This window comes from Pimephales promelas, chromosome 4, assembly GCF_988280905.1.
Source record: "Pimephales promelas chromosome 4, fPimPro1.hap1.1, whole genome shotgun sequence".
In the NCBI taxonomy this organism is placed as follows: domain Eukaryota; kingdom Metazoa; phylum Chordata; class Actinopteri; order Cypriniformes; family Leuciscidae; genus Pimephales; species Pimephales promelas.
Genome location: NC_142772.1, coordinates 37,257,527 through 37,274,814, shown reverse-complemented (window position 1 = coordinate 37,274,814; position 17,288 = coordinate 37,257,527). Strand labels below are relative to the sequence as shown.

The following is a 17,288-nucleotide window of genomic DNA, read 5'->3' as shown; positions in this document are numbered from 1 at the left end:
TTGATGCACGAATTGCCAAGATGAGATAACCTTTGACCTTTTCAAAATGGCTGAGAGCAACGCGAGAGACGTGAATGGTAAAAAATATGTACTATTCAGGATCTAGAAAGTATACAGCATATTAATTACCGTTTGAGTTTTGATAAATCATTATCTTGCTAAGCAGATGACTTAAGCAATCTAAACTAGTTTTAGCTAAAAAAAAAAACAGGTCTGGATCTCCATCTTTTTACCACATTACGACAACAAAAGCACTTGAACGCAACACACTGGTAAATACCAGTTCACCATAGCACGTGAACGCACCATAACAACCAAAACAACTTCACGGGATCTCATCCTGATATGACAGATGATCCCCATGACTGGCAGCTGTATTTGTATGCATGTCCCACCTGCTGCCCTCATTAGCCCTATGAGGCCATTTGTCATGTTACAAGGACTGTAGACCTATAGAGACGTCGAAAGAGGATGTTTCTGAATTGACTGTGGAGGACAGTGTAATAAGCGTACGTCCATCCAGTGGTGCGAAAAGTGGATACAACGTTTCCCTGAAATTTGCAGTAAATGTGAAGATATGTGAGCGTGTCTCTGCATTGTAGAAAGACAGCTGCCCTTCCTCATAATCCAGGTAGATTCCCACCTTTCTGGGAACAAGCGTAAGAGGTAGCTCAGTCTCCGGCTTGGTGCATGCATAAAACTGCCGCGTGCTTCTCCATATAGTCCAGAAGCCCTCACAGGGATTCATGGGACATCGGCCTTGCCTTTTGGAGGAGGAAGTGGTCACTCCGATGCGCCAGTAGCCTTTGTTGGCAATATCAACTTCCCAATAGTAGCGACCGGAAGTAAGCCCTTCCCGGCCCAGAACGCACGGCCAGCTGTCAAAGCGCTGGTTACTGAATGACACTTCGGTTTGACTCAGAGCTTCCTGTACCTTCTTTTTGTCATCTGAGAGCTGTAACCATGGGTGGTTAGTCATGGGGTCCAGTGTGATGTCCACTAAACAGAGGATATGATAAAGTGAGGAAATGTAAAGGCTTCCTTAAGCCCAAACTATCTTTTATTGGCAGATGAATCATAAAGTGATACCTGAAGCACTGCAGATCCATCTCCAAACTATGGAAAACAGTGATAAACATTACTACCACAGTGAAAGACATGTTAAATGCTTGCCACATTAAATTGTGTGCTGATTCTGAACAAGATGATAAATACATAAATCTGTACCTGAGTTTGGAATGTACTTTGGTGTCTCTGTCAAAACAATTAAACATTGAATTGTACTGCATAAATAATAAGTATATTATAGAATATAGAATATTCAATATCATTTACTCACTAAATTATTACTTTGGTCCTAAAAGGATATTAATGTAAATTGCCAAATCTGTATTTTAATCTATTGATGGGTCTAAGTAAAAAATAAAAAAAAAACAATTACCTGTTTTCCAGGTATGATGTTTGCTTAGGAGCCATAGCTGAGGAACAATACCCTAAAAAATACATTATAAATATAATACATCTAAATATAGCCTACTGCTTATGAGTGTGTGTTATATACAAATGTATATGAATCTCTGTAACTGAACCTGAAATCTCTGACACTGAATCTCTCTAGAACGGAATCTCTTTCTTGAAAAGGAGACAGCAAACTGCCATAAAGGTTTAAGATGTTCGAAAATACAAATAACCAAAGCACAAATGCATTTTTACAGAATAAATACCGCAAAGCGGAAAAGGCTTCTTTGGGCATGGTGATGATCTGTAAACTGTGCCAAACTGTTTATATAAGCTGTGATAAAAGTATCTTCTGATACTGTTTGAATTGTCTGTTGCTTCAGTATATGGTGGCAAACTATGGACTCTTGTTAGATGTTTGTAGAAAAGTTTTTAATTTATTGGTCTCTTATCTAAACGTGTACCTGGCTGTCCTGCTTCAGTAGAGACCAAGTTATGAATTCCAGAAGAGGCAATAGAGTCAATATTTTCCTCTTCTTCAGTTCCAGCTGCTTCAGAAACTGGGCTAATTCGTGCCTCATCACACCACTGCACTGCACACAGGTATAATATACATGTTCAAAAAATACCGTACATACATTTTTACATTATCACATATGTCTCTTGGGGTCAAACTCGCTGATCTCACCTCTGACACAGTTTGTAGCTCTTTAGCCCATTCCATGATCTTCTGCTCCATGTGCTTGGCAGAATCAGCCTTGTTCTCGTTCTGCTCCCAGATCGCATCTCTTTCTTGTCGCCATGTGCTCTCACTAAACAACTACAGGTAGGAGAAAATAATTAACTGATACAATCTAAGATATGACCTTAATGAAAATAATTCAAGATGTTATTTATTGTTTTTCCAGAAGTTAAGTGACTGCCATGAGCAATTCGTAGTTTGAACACTAGGGGGTGCTTCATGAGATTTCTGCATTCGGCTTTTTTGAGTTTTTTTTTTTTAGGTATATTATGTATACTACACATACTTATTTTAAAATATAATGCATATGTAAAAAATATATACATAACTTATAGAATATAGAATTATCACAAATTCAATTTTGTTTTGTTCAACTCCATGCAGTTTTATACATTTTTTCTATTTAAAAAATTAAAAATTTCAGTGAACATCTCATTTATGACCTTGTTAGACATAACTGATATCAGTTAGGTGGTAACCTATGTCGTTTGTGTATAAATAAACTCACATTGTCAACTTTCTTGAACTCATGTGCCCACTCCAGGATGAGCTTACGGCAATGCTCCAGACTACGTGGCTCTGCATGCATACTCAGGTCTTTATCTGCATTGGCACCAAGCTAAAAAACAAATACACACACAGTCATTATTTATTGTGATATTTTACTGTAAGTGTAATCAAACACACACCCATTACAGTCCCCCCATTCCCTTTTCCCACTCTCCAGACCCCCGAAGCGTGATGCGATGGGAATCCAATTTCATAACACAGAAACCCTAACTCTCCATTCAATGGTGAGTTTCACCATCAGTTCAATACAACCATCATGACAGGTCTTATCAGTAGCTTTATGATACATGAACATCTATGGACTTAGCTTTGTCAACGGGTCATAAACACTTACTTTAAAAAATGTTGCCAAGCAACCTTTATAACATTAAAGGGGTCATATAATGCCATTTTCACACAAGTTTATGGACACCTAAATCTCCTCACAAAGGGTCCTTCCACAATTATATTAATGAAGGGTACATGATAGTCATGCTTGCACACCATGTCGTAATTACTGTAATTGCGAGATTTCAACTGCAAAATGTTAATTTTCTGAGAGCTTCTAATTGTACCATGTGACCGCTTTACCTGACTGCTGCAGATTCATTCATTGAGTGTTTCCATAATTTCCAGTCTGAAGACATGAAGAGCTCAGAATATCACGTGTTATCAGCTCGAAATTACAGTAATTTGACATGATGCAATTTTATTGTTTGTGGTCATGTGACCAGGATGCAATTCATTTAAAGCTAGATGGCGGGACTGTGAGTTAATGTACAAACCGAATCATTTAAGTGGTTTGTTTGTCATTGCATTTCACATTTTTTCATCTTGCATTTCATAGGAAGTTTAAAGAAGTTTCACACTGTAATTACATGCAGCTTTGTGGAACCATGGTGATGATAGTTTTTAAAATCTATAAGCTTTACACGTTACCTTGCAGACATGTTCCACCTGCTGTTTCCACTGAGTGATAAACTTCACACATTCCTGCAGGCTGCGGAGATCGTTCACGTTCTGTGTAGCAACAGAAAGATTGGTAGGTGTATCTTAGGTGAAAACATCTATTATTGTAATTTCTTTCTTTCTTACCTTTGGTCTGTGGGTCTGACTGCTCTGGCTAGGAACGGAGCTGTGAGCCTGAAGACTTTCATCAGGAAGAGCCCAGCGTACAGCTCCGATAGTGTTACTCAAACCAGCTTCAGGTGCCTCAAATCCTGTTATATACAAACAACAAAACATTCACTTTCTAGTTTTTAAACATTCATACATACTATAAGTCATAAGTGTTCACAGACAGGGTTTAGATTAAACCAGTATTAGGCCTAGATCAATTAGGACATTTAAGTAGGCTACACTGTAAAAAAATAAAATAAAACCGTAATTTTCACGGTAAAATATGGCAGCTGTGGTTGCCAGAACTTTACTGTCAAAAGTACGATAGCATTGTTGTTAGTTTTACAGACTTAACTTGAAATTTACAGTTATAGACCGTATTTCATTATCCAATATAATGTTAAATTACCATCTTATTGAAATATTGATATCTGTTATGTATTCTTGTAATACACTGACAACCAACAGTCATCACAGCAATCATGAGAGTCACATGATCAATCAAAGCTCATCACAAGCAGCTCTTCCACAAGAAGATTTACAATTCTATAAAGAAGCTGCACAGTGTCATTCATTCAAACAAAGACCATCATGGTACACAGATGAAATTAAAAAAATCCAATATACATTAATTTAACGACATTAAATGTAACAGATTAGAAAAAACAACAAGAAAACGATGAGGAAACTATTATTTTAACTAAAATACATAAATTGTGAAGTGTCACACAGGCAATTGTGGGAATGTCAATTTACGGGTTTTCACTGTAAATTAGTGAGAGTTGTTCTTTTTCACTTTCCAAAACTGTAAATGTAACAATATTTTACAGTAAATTTTCAGTCTTTTACCGATAAAAATCACGATTATTTTGTTTACAGTGTAGCTTTTATAAGCGTGCCTTAGAAAAATAAAACATGGTGTGCATCTTGAGATAAAACAATGGCACTGACGTATTTTAAGATATACCAGTGCAAGTTGCTTTCTGTTAAAACAGCTCAATAATGCATTTTAGTCTGGTACTAGGTTTAAGCCTTGTCTGTGAAACCAGGGGATAATATCATTGTTGAAATCAACTTACGTTTGCCCTTCAGGATACTCTTCATGTTGGCTGATTTAAAAATCTGGTTTTCTCTACCTTATACAGAACACAAAGCTCATCAAACATCTGAATCAATCCAATAATCAGGATATATTTCATATGTATCATTTCTTATGTAATTTAATCATATTATTATAAATACTATTATTTAAACAAATTTCAAACACAAATATATCCCAAATATAGGTGAAAGGAAAGACAGGTTTTACTTCCTGACTATTTAATATATCCAAAATATAGGTGAAAACACAGACAGATTTTACTTCCTGACTATTTAAACGAATTAACCAGACAATTGAATTGGAAAATCCAAAAAAGAGGCCTCTCTCTCTCATATTAAAATATTATGTTTAATTAAAAGGAAGTAAGTTTACATCCCTCACCTTCTCTATTGCAGGAACAGGCCAGCTCAGAAATTTGTGCTGCACACCACCAGAGCACAAGGACCCAGATTCTCTATCATGTCGTCTGTATAACTAGACAACAACCTTTGACTCCTCCAGCCACCCAAGTCATAGACACATGATATCTCTATCAACTGGTGTAAAATTTTAAAGGAGGAGCAGTGATAAGTGCTTTGTCATATGAGCTTATGTAATCAGTTTATTTAGGGTGAAAAATATGCTTTAGTTGTTAGGCTATATGGTCAAGTCTAGTCAATTCAAAGTCTAAATATTTTTTAAAAGAAACAGCATGAATGTGTTTGGTTTAAAGGCACAATATGTAGTTTTTTTCGCAGTTTCCAACAATAACAAAGGCGTAGTTTGATGGCACAGTGATGAGCTGAATGATGGGTCTTATAATGTTTATGGATGAGTGCAAATATTCATGTTTTTTAACATTACAGTGTTATGAAGCAGGTCGCGATGGCTAAAGAGACACATATCACACGTGAGTCCCGCGGATATAACTGCGAACTCTTGTGCTGGATTACTCACACATGTCAGTTTATTAGACTAATTAAACTTGTGAGGTAACGCAGCGCTGCTTCACTTGGTCTAACGTTACACTATCACACCGAACGGCATTTAAATGCGAGTTGAAAGTTATAATGTTATACTACGTGTTAGTTTGTTTGCTATACGAAACTAGCAGTAAGCTAGATCAACATTAAAATAACAAACTGACCATATTCTAACATTTGATCATGTTGAGCTAACGTTATATAATTGATTTGTTTTATACATTTGCTCACCTGTCTAATAAAGCTGTCAAGTCATGACTCGTGAAGCTCTGTCAAGTCCAAGTTAGTCGTGGATGTGGAGCTCTTGGCATCTCAAGAACACCACGCTGACATTCATCCTCAATTTATTTCTCCTTGTTTGTCCCAAAGTCTGCTTGCAATGGTCTATGTTTGAAAGAACGAACTGCGTGCCGCTAAATGTTACGCACACATACTACGTCTGTCGCCATTGTTACGTCATGGCTATGGCAATATGAACAGAAAGCGAGGATAGCGCGTATATTGCGTCATTGACAGGCGACTTTTTTTTCCCGGGACGGCCACATATTTAAAATTGGAATTTCTCTGAAATAAAAAAAATCTTTGGAGACTTGAGGGATATTGTGAGTACACAACTGCAGGAAATATATCACACTGCACAAGTGATTTTTGGATATTTTATTACAAAGTTCTTACATATTGTACCTTTAAAATTGAACAAACTGACTGAGAAGTAAAGACAGCAAGTTTTGATACTTTTAAATTAAAACTGAAATGAATAAACTCAGCATTACTGTCAGAAGATTTAAACTTTCTGTGATTTTAGCAATTTCAGTTGTTTAAGTTGCAGTTTCATTTGAAATAATGGAGAAAACTCATATTATACTCATATGCTTAATATGCAGTTTCATATTAAACAACAACTGGCACAGAAACAGACATAATGAAATACTGTATGTCTTGCTCATTTTTCTCACCACACCCCGATGGTCGTCATTTCAAGATAACTACACGTTGTTCACATGAAACCGCAAGTGGAAGTTCTCAAATGACTCAATATGTCTTTTATTATCTTACTGCAGATTTACAAAGGAAAATGTTCGTTACTCTGATCAGCCAGTCCTAAAATAGATATATTAAAATCATTTGAAGCATTCGCCTGTAAGATTAAATGCTTTGTAAGACATTAAGAGCATGCATAACAGTCAAAAAATAGTAAAGATAGTTTAATGTGTTCATTGATTCGTTAAGAGTAATGCGCTTTAGACCTGTTTTTAAATCTGTTTATCAATTCGTTAAGAAGAATGTCATTTAGCTTTTGATTGTGAAAGTGTTATTGCTTAAGATAAAGGATGATCACACCGAAAGGCCATGTAGTGTCACATGGTTACATAAGCATTGGTACTGTTTGTGGTGTCTGTTTGTGCATGTATTTAATATTGGGCCAATTTGACGCTCAACATAACAAAAATAACAGACATCATGTTATTACTTATTTGGACTCCTTAAAATGACAAACATTTGGGTTGTATACATTTTATATTAAAGCAAATGATCTGCATGTGATAAAAAACTAATCAACAGTTCACCGTTTGTTTTATTTATGATTTTAATTTAACTTAAATAGGCAGTTCCTGAATAATTATTACAACTGTCCAAGCCTTCACAAAACCTGGGATCAAACAAGCAATCGTTTGGCTAATAGCAAAGGGTTTTAACAGGCAGGCTACACCACTGACGTGTGATAATACAAAATGAGGATCCGTTTCTACATACATCCGATATGTTGGTGTGTTTAACTCCAGCTCTTGAAGAACTGTTTGAAGAGGACAGATTCACGACCCTGAGGGAGAATTTCCACCTAAGGACATAAAGAAATGTGGATGACTGAAAGAAGAGATCATAGTTCTGTGCACATAAATGAAAATGAAACAAACCTGCGTTCTCATCCTGGGATAGTTCATTTCTGTAATAAACTCATCTGCCACCTTCATGGCAACTCTCTTCTCATCTAAACGGGCTCCATTCCCTGTGCGTCAATAAAGTAAGGCAATGATTAAAAAAGTGTGATTTTACTACACACGCAGATGAACAAATACACACAATCACCTTTCCAAATGTAGATCTTCCCATTAGAGCCATTGTCCAATATGAAGCAGTCATCTTTCTCCAGCAGCTCTTGGGTGAAAGGTCCTTTGTCACACAGTTTTGTCAAGGTCATTTGGCCTGTTGCGCTAGACACCTGAGACAGAATTATTCAGACATTTCTCTCCAATGTAAATTATTATTATCCCTAAAACATTCTTGGCCTTCGGGAAAATGCAATAGACGAAAAGTTTGAATACTGTAAATATAAAAGGTAATTTTGATACCAGCACATTACACTGTAAAGGAGACCCCGTTTACACCTGGTATTAAAATGCGATCTGTATCCAGATAAGTTATCCGGATAATTCCATTTACACCTGGCCACATAAATGTGTTTTTGCAAAGCGGATATAAATCCGATCTTCACCTCCTGCGTTATATGCAGATTTATTGGATTGCACGCCACCAAAAGCAACAGATCTGAGCGGCATTTTATTGATCATCAGCTAATTTCCAAATCAGAGACATCAATAAGAGAGAGTGGCAACAGGCCTGGTAAGATAATTTCGTTTCTTTACTTGAAGATGTGTTAACTGCGTCTGTGACTTACTTTCACTTTTATTTGCGATGTTTGCACGTTGAATAGACGCTCAGCTGCTCATCTGCGGTGATGCGTGTCGCATCTGAGGCTAAAACATGACATATAGCCTATATAACACGCTCTCACTCGTTTATTTTTTTAGCATTTTTGGGAGGAGTAAAATATACATATGTGGTTTCAACAACCAGATTGCGTTTACACCTAGTAAAGATCCGGACACAATACGAGCCAGACTACCTCCAGATGTGGTCAGGCAGATCCGATCGCGATCCGATCACAACGCGTTTACACCTTGCATTAACATGCGTTTTTTATTATCCGGATAACTTATCTGGATACAGATCGCATTTTAATACCAGGTGTAAACGGGGTCGGAGAGAGAGAACTGACCTTGTAAAGGCAAGCAGAATTAGAGAGGTCTGCTTCAGCATCTTCCTCTGTTGAGCTGTCCTTCAGAGCTGGGATTGGACCAAGAGCCTTTCAAATAAATTTCAGATGGTGTTAATGGTTCTAATATTCATAATCCATTTATAAATGTTTGCATTTATTAATAAATTATATATGACTTTTATATAATTAAGTAACGTTTAAAATGTGGATTTTAAATGAGCTAAGAATAATGTCTTATTCTTTGGTCTTTGTTTTGCCTTACCGGGATAGCTCACACAAAAATGATCCCATGATTTACTCAACCACAAGCCATAGGTGTATATGACTATCTTTTTTCAGATAAACACATAAACAAGTTATATTAAAAATATTATTGCTCTTCCAAAAAAGCACATCCATCCATCATAAAAGTAACCTAAATGACTCCAGGGGGTTAATAAAGGCCTTCTGAAGCAAAGTGATAGATTAAATTTCCATATTTTAAAACTACATAGACTCAAATAACTATAGCTTGTGGCAGATGGCCTACGCAAGTTAACCTACGCCAAAAGAGAAACCCCTGACACAATGTATGACGTAGAATGTAGGAGTATAGCGTACGCTACGGCACCTCTCGTGGTTCAAACAAATAGGACCAGCCAACAAACTCAAGCTGCTCTTCACTTGTATTGAAATCCTTCGAAATTTCCATTTAAAAATTCTAATTTTAGACTTCTAATTTGTTACTGGTTTTGTTTTACTCTCTGCACTTCCGTGTTTGTCAATACGTCATGCCTCAGGTCAGGAGTTACTCTTTTCCCATAAATCGATGCGTATAGGGCTGTCTGTCTGGCTTAAGTTTTAAATATGCATATTTTTCTTACAAAACCCCATCGCTTTTGCTTCAGAAGGCCTTTATTAACCTCCTGGAGTCATATGGATTACTTTTATGATGGATGGATGTGCTTTTCTGGACTTCAAATTGAGGGCCACCATTCACTGCCATTATAAAGCTTGCAGAGCAATGACATTTTTTAATATAACTCCGATTGAGTTTGTCCGAAAGAAGATACTCATATACAGCTAGGATGGCTTGAGGGTAAATAAATGATGGGATAATTTTCATTTTTGGGTGAACTATCCCTTTAATGACAGCATTTCTTGAGCTTCATAAGGCTGAACTTGATGATCATGTTGTCCAACATGATTTGAGAATAATTCAAAGAGTATCTTCAATGGAATGGAGGTTTGTCACCTGAACCATCTCCAGCGTTTCCTCTCCCTCTGTCACATCAACGATGTGAGCTTTGCCATTCCTCTCCGTGTCTCTGATCAGCATTGCTATCTCACGCACCTTCTGTCGCTCAAACATGTTGGCTTTGGAACCACTCCATGCGACTATAGTCTGAGCATAAACACACATGATAATTGCAAATAAATAATTAGCCAACAAAAATAATAAATAATGGCACCACAATGAGAGATATTACAAAACCTTTTTTTTAACCTACGCATAAACTTATACATACACACCTCTCCCAAGTCCAATATGAAACAGTCTCCCTTGTTGAAGCTCCCCCAGCTAAGCTCCACCTCTCTTGCACGGATGTTTTTCTTTCCTTTGACTTGGTACAGATGTTTAACAGGGCCAATCCTAGACCTGGCACTCTTGAACCCAGACTCCACCCCACCCTCCTGAGACAGATAGAGAAACCAATGAGTCCATACTGGTCAAAATGTGTGGTTTCTTAGGTTTTTTTTGAAAGAAGTCTCTTATACTTACTGCTGCATTTATTTGATCAAAACAGCTAAAAAATATTATTTCTAGTTAAAATAACAGTTTTCTCTTTGAATATATTTCAAAATGTAATTTATTCAGTAACGTTTCCTTTTACAGTACAGTACTTACGTGTCCTTCACTGTACTTACCTAGAAAGTACTGGCTAATATAAGTTATGATATTATTTGTTATAAAATATAATATAAGTACATGGGTTAGGGCAGGGGTAGGTTCAGGGTTAGTACCTAATTATTACCCAGTAATTAATTACTATAATAAGTACATAGTATGTACATGGGTAATAGGACTGTAAAAGGAAGCGTTACCATTTATTCATATGATGACAAAGTCTATACTCCAGTTTTCAGAAATCATTCTCATAGGCAGATTTGGCGTTAAAAAACATTTCTTATTTTATCAATGTTAAAACAGTTGTGCTGCTTAATCTTTTGTGAAACCATGATTTTTTAAAGGCTTCTTTTGGAAATAAAAATGTCAATGACATTTATTTTAAAAGAAATTGTTTGTAACTAGGGCTGTCAAACGATTAATTGGGATTAATCGCATCCAAAATAAAAGTTTGTGTTTACATAATATATGTGGGTGCACTGTGTATAATTATTTTGTATTTATATAAATACACACACATGCATGAAAAAAATATTATTTACCTGTATAAAATATTTATATTTATATATAATATAAATTATATATAAATCTATATACAGTATGTACATGAAAATATTTCTTAAATATATCCAAGCATGTGTGTGTATTTATATATATAAAATAATTATACACAGTGCACCCACATATATTATGTAAACACAAAGTTTTATTTTGGATGCGATTAATCACGATTAATCGTTTGACAGCCCTATTTGTAACAGAAATGTCCGTAAGACTTTTTATCCATTTAACGCATAATTGCTGAATAATTATATATATATGTTTTTGTTTTTTTGTTTTTCTCGCCTTGTAGCTGATTCCTTTCGGGAAGAGTCCCATGAACTCAGGTGACTCATAGCCTTGCACCTGTCGATGTTGTACTGGCTCTCCTCCAAAGAAGCAGTCCAGTTGAGTGGCAAGCATGGCACAAGCACCCTGTTCATCCCGGGATGACTTCTCACCTTGATCAGAGGAGGGAATGATAAAACTACAAGAACCTTTCACCAATGTACTTTTTTCCCCCTTCCTAGTTTAAGAAAAAAAAAAATAGAGTCCTCAGCCTGCACCTAAGTTAAAACAATGTTTTGTATAAACTGCATCCGATGCATTTCATTCTACATTTAAAATGACACAAATAAACAGACACTACACACCCATCCACATGTGCAGGTCGCTTCCATCCTTTCCACGGTTGCTGAGCACAATGTACGCGTCTCCGTTGTAGAAGATTCCTCTCTGCGATGGGTCAAGGAGAACAGCCTTCATCTTCTCTACCCTCCAGACCCACAGCCCTGGCTCTCTCACTTCATGGGTAAACTGGCTCTGCGCTGCCCGTGGATTAAGCATCCTGATGAGGGGGGAGAGAAAGGGTAAAGAGTTTGTGTGTATGTGGAAGTTGGAGGCTGCCTTATGAGAAAGGCAACAAGTAAAGAGAGGAGGGGGTAAGATAAGAAAAGGGGGAATGAAGCGAGGAGAAGTGGATGAGAGAGAGAGAAGAGAACGCATGAGAAGAAAGAGCAATGGGAAAGAAGAAAATATCAGACATTAGTGAATAATGGACATTGTAGAAGCAATGCATTTGAGGCAGAGAACAGGATTTATGAGATATTTAAATGTGGAATTAGATATATTAGAGCGCAAGAAAATGGTTTAGGGAAAGGGAAAATGGTAATAAAAAAACAGAAAATTGAAATTTGGAAATGATGTTGAGAGAAAGAGCAGCAGACAGGTATTATGAAGTTAGTCTGATCCAGACGGGTAGAGGCGGGGAACCTTTAAGGTCAGAGGGGTCAGATATGGAAGCAGAGCACAGGATTGCATGCTCCATTAGAGATGGACAATGGGAAGGCCGGTGGGAGGTGAGAGCAGAGAGATCAAATATAATAGAGCTGTAAAATGAGATGCAATTGTCCCACACAAATAATTCATAAGGCCAACTGTTGTGCAGCCATACAAGATACACGGCTTACATACACCCAGCCACCCTCACCAAAGACAGATAGACAGATAAACAGAGCAAGTTCTCCCATAGACAACGCATTTACAGTGATTACTTAAAGGGGACCTATTATGCAATTCACTTTTATATAGTTTTTTATATTGTTAAGTATGTGTCCACAATGTTATCGGATACCTTTATTTAAAGACCTGACAATGTCTATAGTCTCAAGTTGTTGGGTTAAACATGGATGTTTGGATATTACATTACATTTGGTATATTTTGAGGCCCGACGGTGTCCGGTCTCTTACTATATACTGGTTATGGCTAGTTCTGTAGGCTGTAGTTCTCAAGCCGCAGTTTCAACCAGCTACTCTGTGCGGAGTTTTGCATGGCGTCCCCACTGCGTATAGCTACGCAATACAAAGTGACCATTCTCGAAAGGGAAAGTATTCGATTACTAACGTACTAACTGAGAGTAGGGAACGAGTATTGCGTGGCTGGCCACACTGAGTAGCATGGTAGTATCACTTCAGTCGATGTAACCTGCTATAATGGCTATTTCGGGGGGGCTTTTATGGGCTCTGGCCACGCCCCTTGTGACGGGCGGGCTCTAACGTGTATGACATAATGATAGCTCTTTGGCGCGCCGCGCACACATTGGGTTGCAGTTGCTGCAGCACAGCCAATGAGTGAGTCAGGCACTCAATGTGCTAGCTAGCTTATCAGCTGCAAAAAGCATTTTACATTTTAAGCTTCAGAAGTTTGAGGAAAAGGAGTATCCCCACTCCGTATAGCTACACAACACTCGTTCCCTACTCTCAGGGAACCGAGGTTACGTTAGTAACCGAGTACATTTTCAAGACTCTAAAGTTAATCGGCAAAGGAAGACCTAAACCAGAGCTTAATTTTGTGCAGAAAGCCTAAGTTTTGAAATCATTTCAACACCAGCAATTATAAGCAATACCCCTGGGTGACAGCATCAACCAAGAAGCTAAAGCTTAACTGCTGGAATTATTTGCTGTTTATGTAAGTTATTTAAAATAAGTTACGTGTCTGATTTTACAGTGAATTTGTAGGATACTGTACTGTATATTGCTTTCACTTTAATACACAGATCTAATTTGCACGCATGCAATTTCTTTACTTGCTGTTACGTTCACAGATGAGGCATGAAAGAGAACTTAGTTTAATACTTACGCAATATGCGGGCTGACAGCCAGTTCTATGAATTCACACAACAAATTTGCGTGATTTTTGCTAAATCGTACACATTTTACAAGTTGCCCAATTTATATGAATATGTACGAATGACCTACCTCTGACATCGCCCCTAAACCTAGACCAGTTTTTACAAATTGGTCGTGAGATAGCGTTGGAAAAGCATAGAAGTTTAAACTGATGCATGCAGATAATAACTTGATGATGTCACGAGAGCGTGATCACAATAGAAATATTGATCAAAACCAAACAGATGTTTTGTCAGTTTTTGGCAGAGTATCCGAGCGAGGCAGGAGCTGTAAAGGCACAGCGCTATTCTGGATAGGGGGTGGGGAGCAGCAGCCCATTTGAATTTAAAGATATGCATGATTTAGCATGTTTTTGGTTCAACTCAAAAATGGCCATTAACAACATGGTATAATAATGATCTTTGGTCCATTTTGAGCAGAAACTTCACAGACACACCCTTTGACTGTTCTCACATGATCTGAACATTTACCCAATCACCATCTCTACAAAAACCATCTTGGGAATGAGATGACAATCTATGTTTCCTCTTGAATGATTATGAGTTTAAACTTGAGCTTGTGTCATGAAGCAGGTAGCGAAGCGGTTGCACACATGATGTTTGCTGACACCTCCTTCTTTCACTTCCCTTTCACTTCAAATCTAGTATAAATTGTATAACAGAACTCCAAAAATAACTGTTATTTCAACTTCACCAGTGCCATTTTTTTTTTCCAATTTAGCTGGGTTGTGCACTTCTGAGAACTAAATTGAAAACGCTTTTTTTTTTTTTTTTTTTTTTTTAAGTTAAATTCCTGAATTAAAATCAAGGTAGCAAACAGGAGCAGGTCTGATTTTGCCGTCAGACGCTTTTCTTGGAACATATTTTAGTCCCAAAAAAATTTAGTCTCAACCACATACCTACCCCTAAATATCCCTACCCATTACTTGTCCCTAAAATCAGATTGAAATGATTGGTGAAAAACAATGATGTAGAAGTACCTAACCGTTGTAACCCTAAATTTGACATAAACTGTAAACTTGTCCCTCAAATCTGATTAGTTGATTGGAACGTTGTTGGAACGGCGCACTGAATTGAGATTTAAATGTGAATTTACAGAATTAGAATAATTCATCTGATGAGAGAAACTTTTAGCATTGACATCTTCGTACTTAAGACAAGTATTATATAGAAATTGTGAAATAATTTTCTTAATTCAAGTAATAACATTAATATAGAATATTTTTATAATATAACAAATGCAATCAATTATAAACAACGATAAATAAAATAAATATAATCTGAAATATGCATTAAAAATGATATAATATAAAGGATTTTAGGACAGATTCTATGTAGAGAGTGTGACATAATAATTACAGTTTTTTATTCTTATTTAAAGATATAAAAAATCCTACCTTAATGCAATAGTCTTGATGTCAGTCAGTCCAGCTCCAGATAGCTCTTAAATGTAACAGCTGCGAAACAAATGCCTCGACTGCATATTCAGTTGACTGGCTTCATGGCCAAACACAGTTATTGGAAGACAAAAGCATGTTAACCAAATAATTAGCCGCAGGGTGTATCGGGTCAACAGCATCTCACATCTGTTGGAAACACTCTGTATGCAAACACATCTCTTTTCACTACATAAGCAACATGTCCTTTTAACTGAGTCATGGTCGTGTAATTTATGGAAAGAGTGAAAGAAAGGGGGCAAGATGGGTAAAAAGAGAAAGTCACAAGGCCAATGTCTGAAAATGAACTGAAGCTTTATTTTTATCATGAACTTCAGTATTTTATGATTCACCTCATCCACAAATGTCATGTGAGCTTTTATACACTACAGATCACAGGCTTAGGATACATATCTGAGATCTGTCACCATAACAATGTGAAGTGAGAATTCTCATTCATAATGGAGTCAGTTTCCATCATTATTCATTATTATCTGTTAAATGGGTTTACACTGCGTTTTCAGTGTGAGTTTTGACAGGTCTCTTTTTACCGACACAAGCAAAACAATGTTACATGCTAATGTAGGCTGTTTGTGGCATTTAAGAAAGTGTGTGATGAAAGAACCACCAGTATACTCATATCTCTCTGATAATCATAATCATCTGGAGCTGGTTCTGTATTTTACATAAAGAAAAACGTCCAGATTACATTCATTTTTATCTTTTCTTTCTTTTTTTGAAACTGCAAAGATTTCATAGCATTGGCTTGGAATGATAAATGATGACAGAATAAAAAAAATTGGGTGAACTAACCCTTTAAATTACGCATAGGTACAAGAAAAATACACCAACTTGCTTGCTCCAGTACCTTAAAAACATTATATATTCTTATACCATGCACAGTCAAGACAGTCAAACAACCTGTAGGCATAGGACAAGTGGAATGTAATAAAATGTATGTTATATTATGTAAACATATTTTAACCGTGTGTTGATCTGTGGTAATAAAGAGAAAAGACTCACTCCTATTTTAGAGAAAAAAAGAGGTTTCATTGATACATTTCTCTCTTTTACATGTCAATGACGGAGACAATAGGTTTCAGAAATGAACAGTGACATTTGATGACATCACTCTCCCATCAAATGTCTCAGGTTATGCCCACTATGCCTTTTTATTGTTTCAATTCAAAAGATAGATTTTTTTTAAAGATATTTTTATGCTTATTTTCCCCAAAGCAATGCTGAGTATTGTAAATAATATGTTGACTAAATGATACAAAATGCTAATAAAGCAAGAACATGGGTGCCATGGGTGCAGCTGCACATGGCACACTTGCAATTTGACTTGCATTTTTCTGTCACTTTACCCTCTTAACTGTCACCCCCATTTTTGAGAATAGGCATAAATGGCTGTATTCAAACCTAAATGGTTGTAATTCAAGAATGATTTGGAATATAGTCCCAATGTCTTGTTTTAAAGAAGACACTCAGCAAATTATTGTTGAAGTGAAAGGACTTCAAAAAATTTAAGAATGAAAAAGTTATGGAAGATTATATATATATATTATATATATATTCCCACATCCATTTAAAAAGTTACCTACAAATGCTTACCTTCATAATTTTACATAATTTTTTACTTTAATAAATTATATTTTCAAAGAATGATTTTGTCATAATGGCGCCCCCTCCTGTTGGATTTTTGCGTCACCGTAGCCAAATCCAGTCAGTTCCTGTCCACAGACAG

General features: G+C 36.6%; 2 protein-coding genes across 3 annotated transcripts; both read right to left on the bottom strand.

Annotated features, from left to right (window-relative positions):
- Positions 1-340: 340 nt before the first annotated feature.
- Positions 341-5,440, bottom strand: LOC120469512 (uncharacterized). 2 transcript variants are annotated; one of them, XM_039658540.2, is made up of 11 exons: positions 5,352-5,440; positions 4,948-5,004; positions 3,845-3,969; positions 3,689-3,769; positions 2,709-2,819; positions 2,147-2,278; positions 1,923-2,051; positions 1,442-1,493; positions 1,228-1,254; positions 1,090-1,116; positions 341-999 (listed from the first exon to the last, which is right to left on the bottom strand). In XM_039658540.2, exons 2-11 carry the CDS (start codon positions 4,970-4,972, stop codon positions 434-436), a joined length of 1,275 nt encoding a protein of 424 aa, XP_039514474.2. In that variant the 5' UTR covers positions 4,973-5,004; positions 5,352-5,440; the 3' UTR covers positions 341-433. The 2 variants fall into 2 exon arrangements, with proteins under 2 accessions (XP_039514474.2, XP_039514475.2); XM_039658541.2 differs by having other exon boundaries at positions 4,948-5,000; positions 5,352-5,433.
- A 1,129-nt stretch (positions 5,441-6,569) lies between these two features.
- Positions 6,570-15,647, bottom strand: capga (capping actin protein, gelsolin like a). Its single transcript, XM_039658266.2, has 9 exons — positions 15,503-15,647; positions 12,072-12,265; positions 11,725-11,879; positions 10,503-10,664; positions 10,225-10,374; positions 8,991-9,077; positions 8,021-8,153; positions 7,849-7,940; positions 6,570-7,772 (listed from the first exon to the last, which is right to left on the bottom strand). The coding sequence occupies exons 2-9, from the start codon at positions 12,262-12,264 to the stop codon at positions 7,707-7,709; spliced, it is 1,038 nt and encodes a 345-aa protein (XP_039514200.1). The 5' UTR covers position 12,265; positions 15,503-15,647; the 3' UTR covers positions 6,570-7,706.
- Positions 15,648-17,288: the final 1,641 nt, after the last annotated feature.

What these genes read in the sequence shown, in the direction of transcription:
- LOC120469512 (XM_039658540.2), bottom strand. Translation starts at nt 4,972, where the DNA reads ATGAAGAGTATCCTGAAGGGCAAAC. An exon ending in AGTTCAAGAAAGTTGACAAT is followed by an intron (nt 2,279 to 2,708) that starts GTGAGTTTATTT and finishes TCCTACCTGTAG; the next exon opens with TTGTTTAGTGAGAGCACATG. An exon ending in AAAGTACATTCCAAACTCAG is followed by an intron (nt 1,117 to 1,227) that starts GTACAGATTTAT and finishes TGTTTTCCATAG; the next exon opens with TTTGGAGATGGATCTGCAGT.
- capga (XM_039658266.2), bottom strand. Translation starts at nt 12,264, where the DNA reads ATGCTTAATCCACGGGCAGCGCAGAGCCAGTTTACCCATGAAGTGAGA. An exon ending in ATTCTGCTTGCCTTTACAAG is followed by an intron (nt 8,154 to 8,990) that starts GTCAGTTCTCTC and finishes ATTCTGTCTCAG; the next exon opens with GTGTCTAGCGCAACAGGCCA. An exon ending in GAAGATCTACATTTGGAAAG is followed by an intron (nt 7,941 to 8,020) that starts GTGATTGTGTGT and finishes ATTGACGCACAG; the next exon opens with GGAATGGAGCCCGTTTAGAT.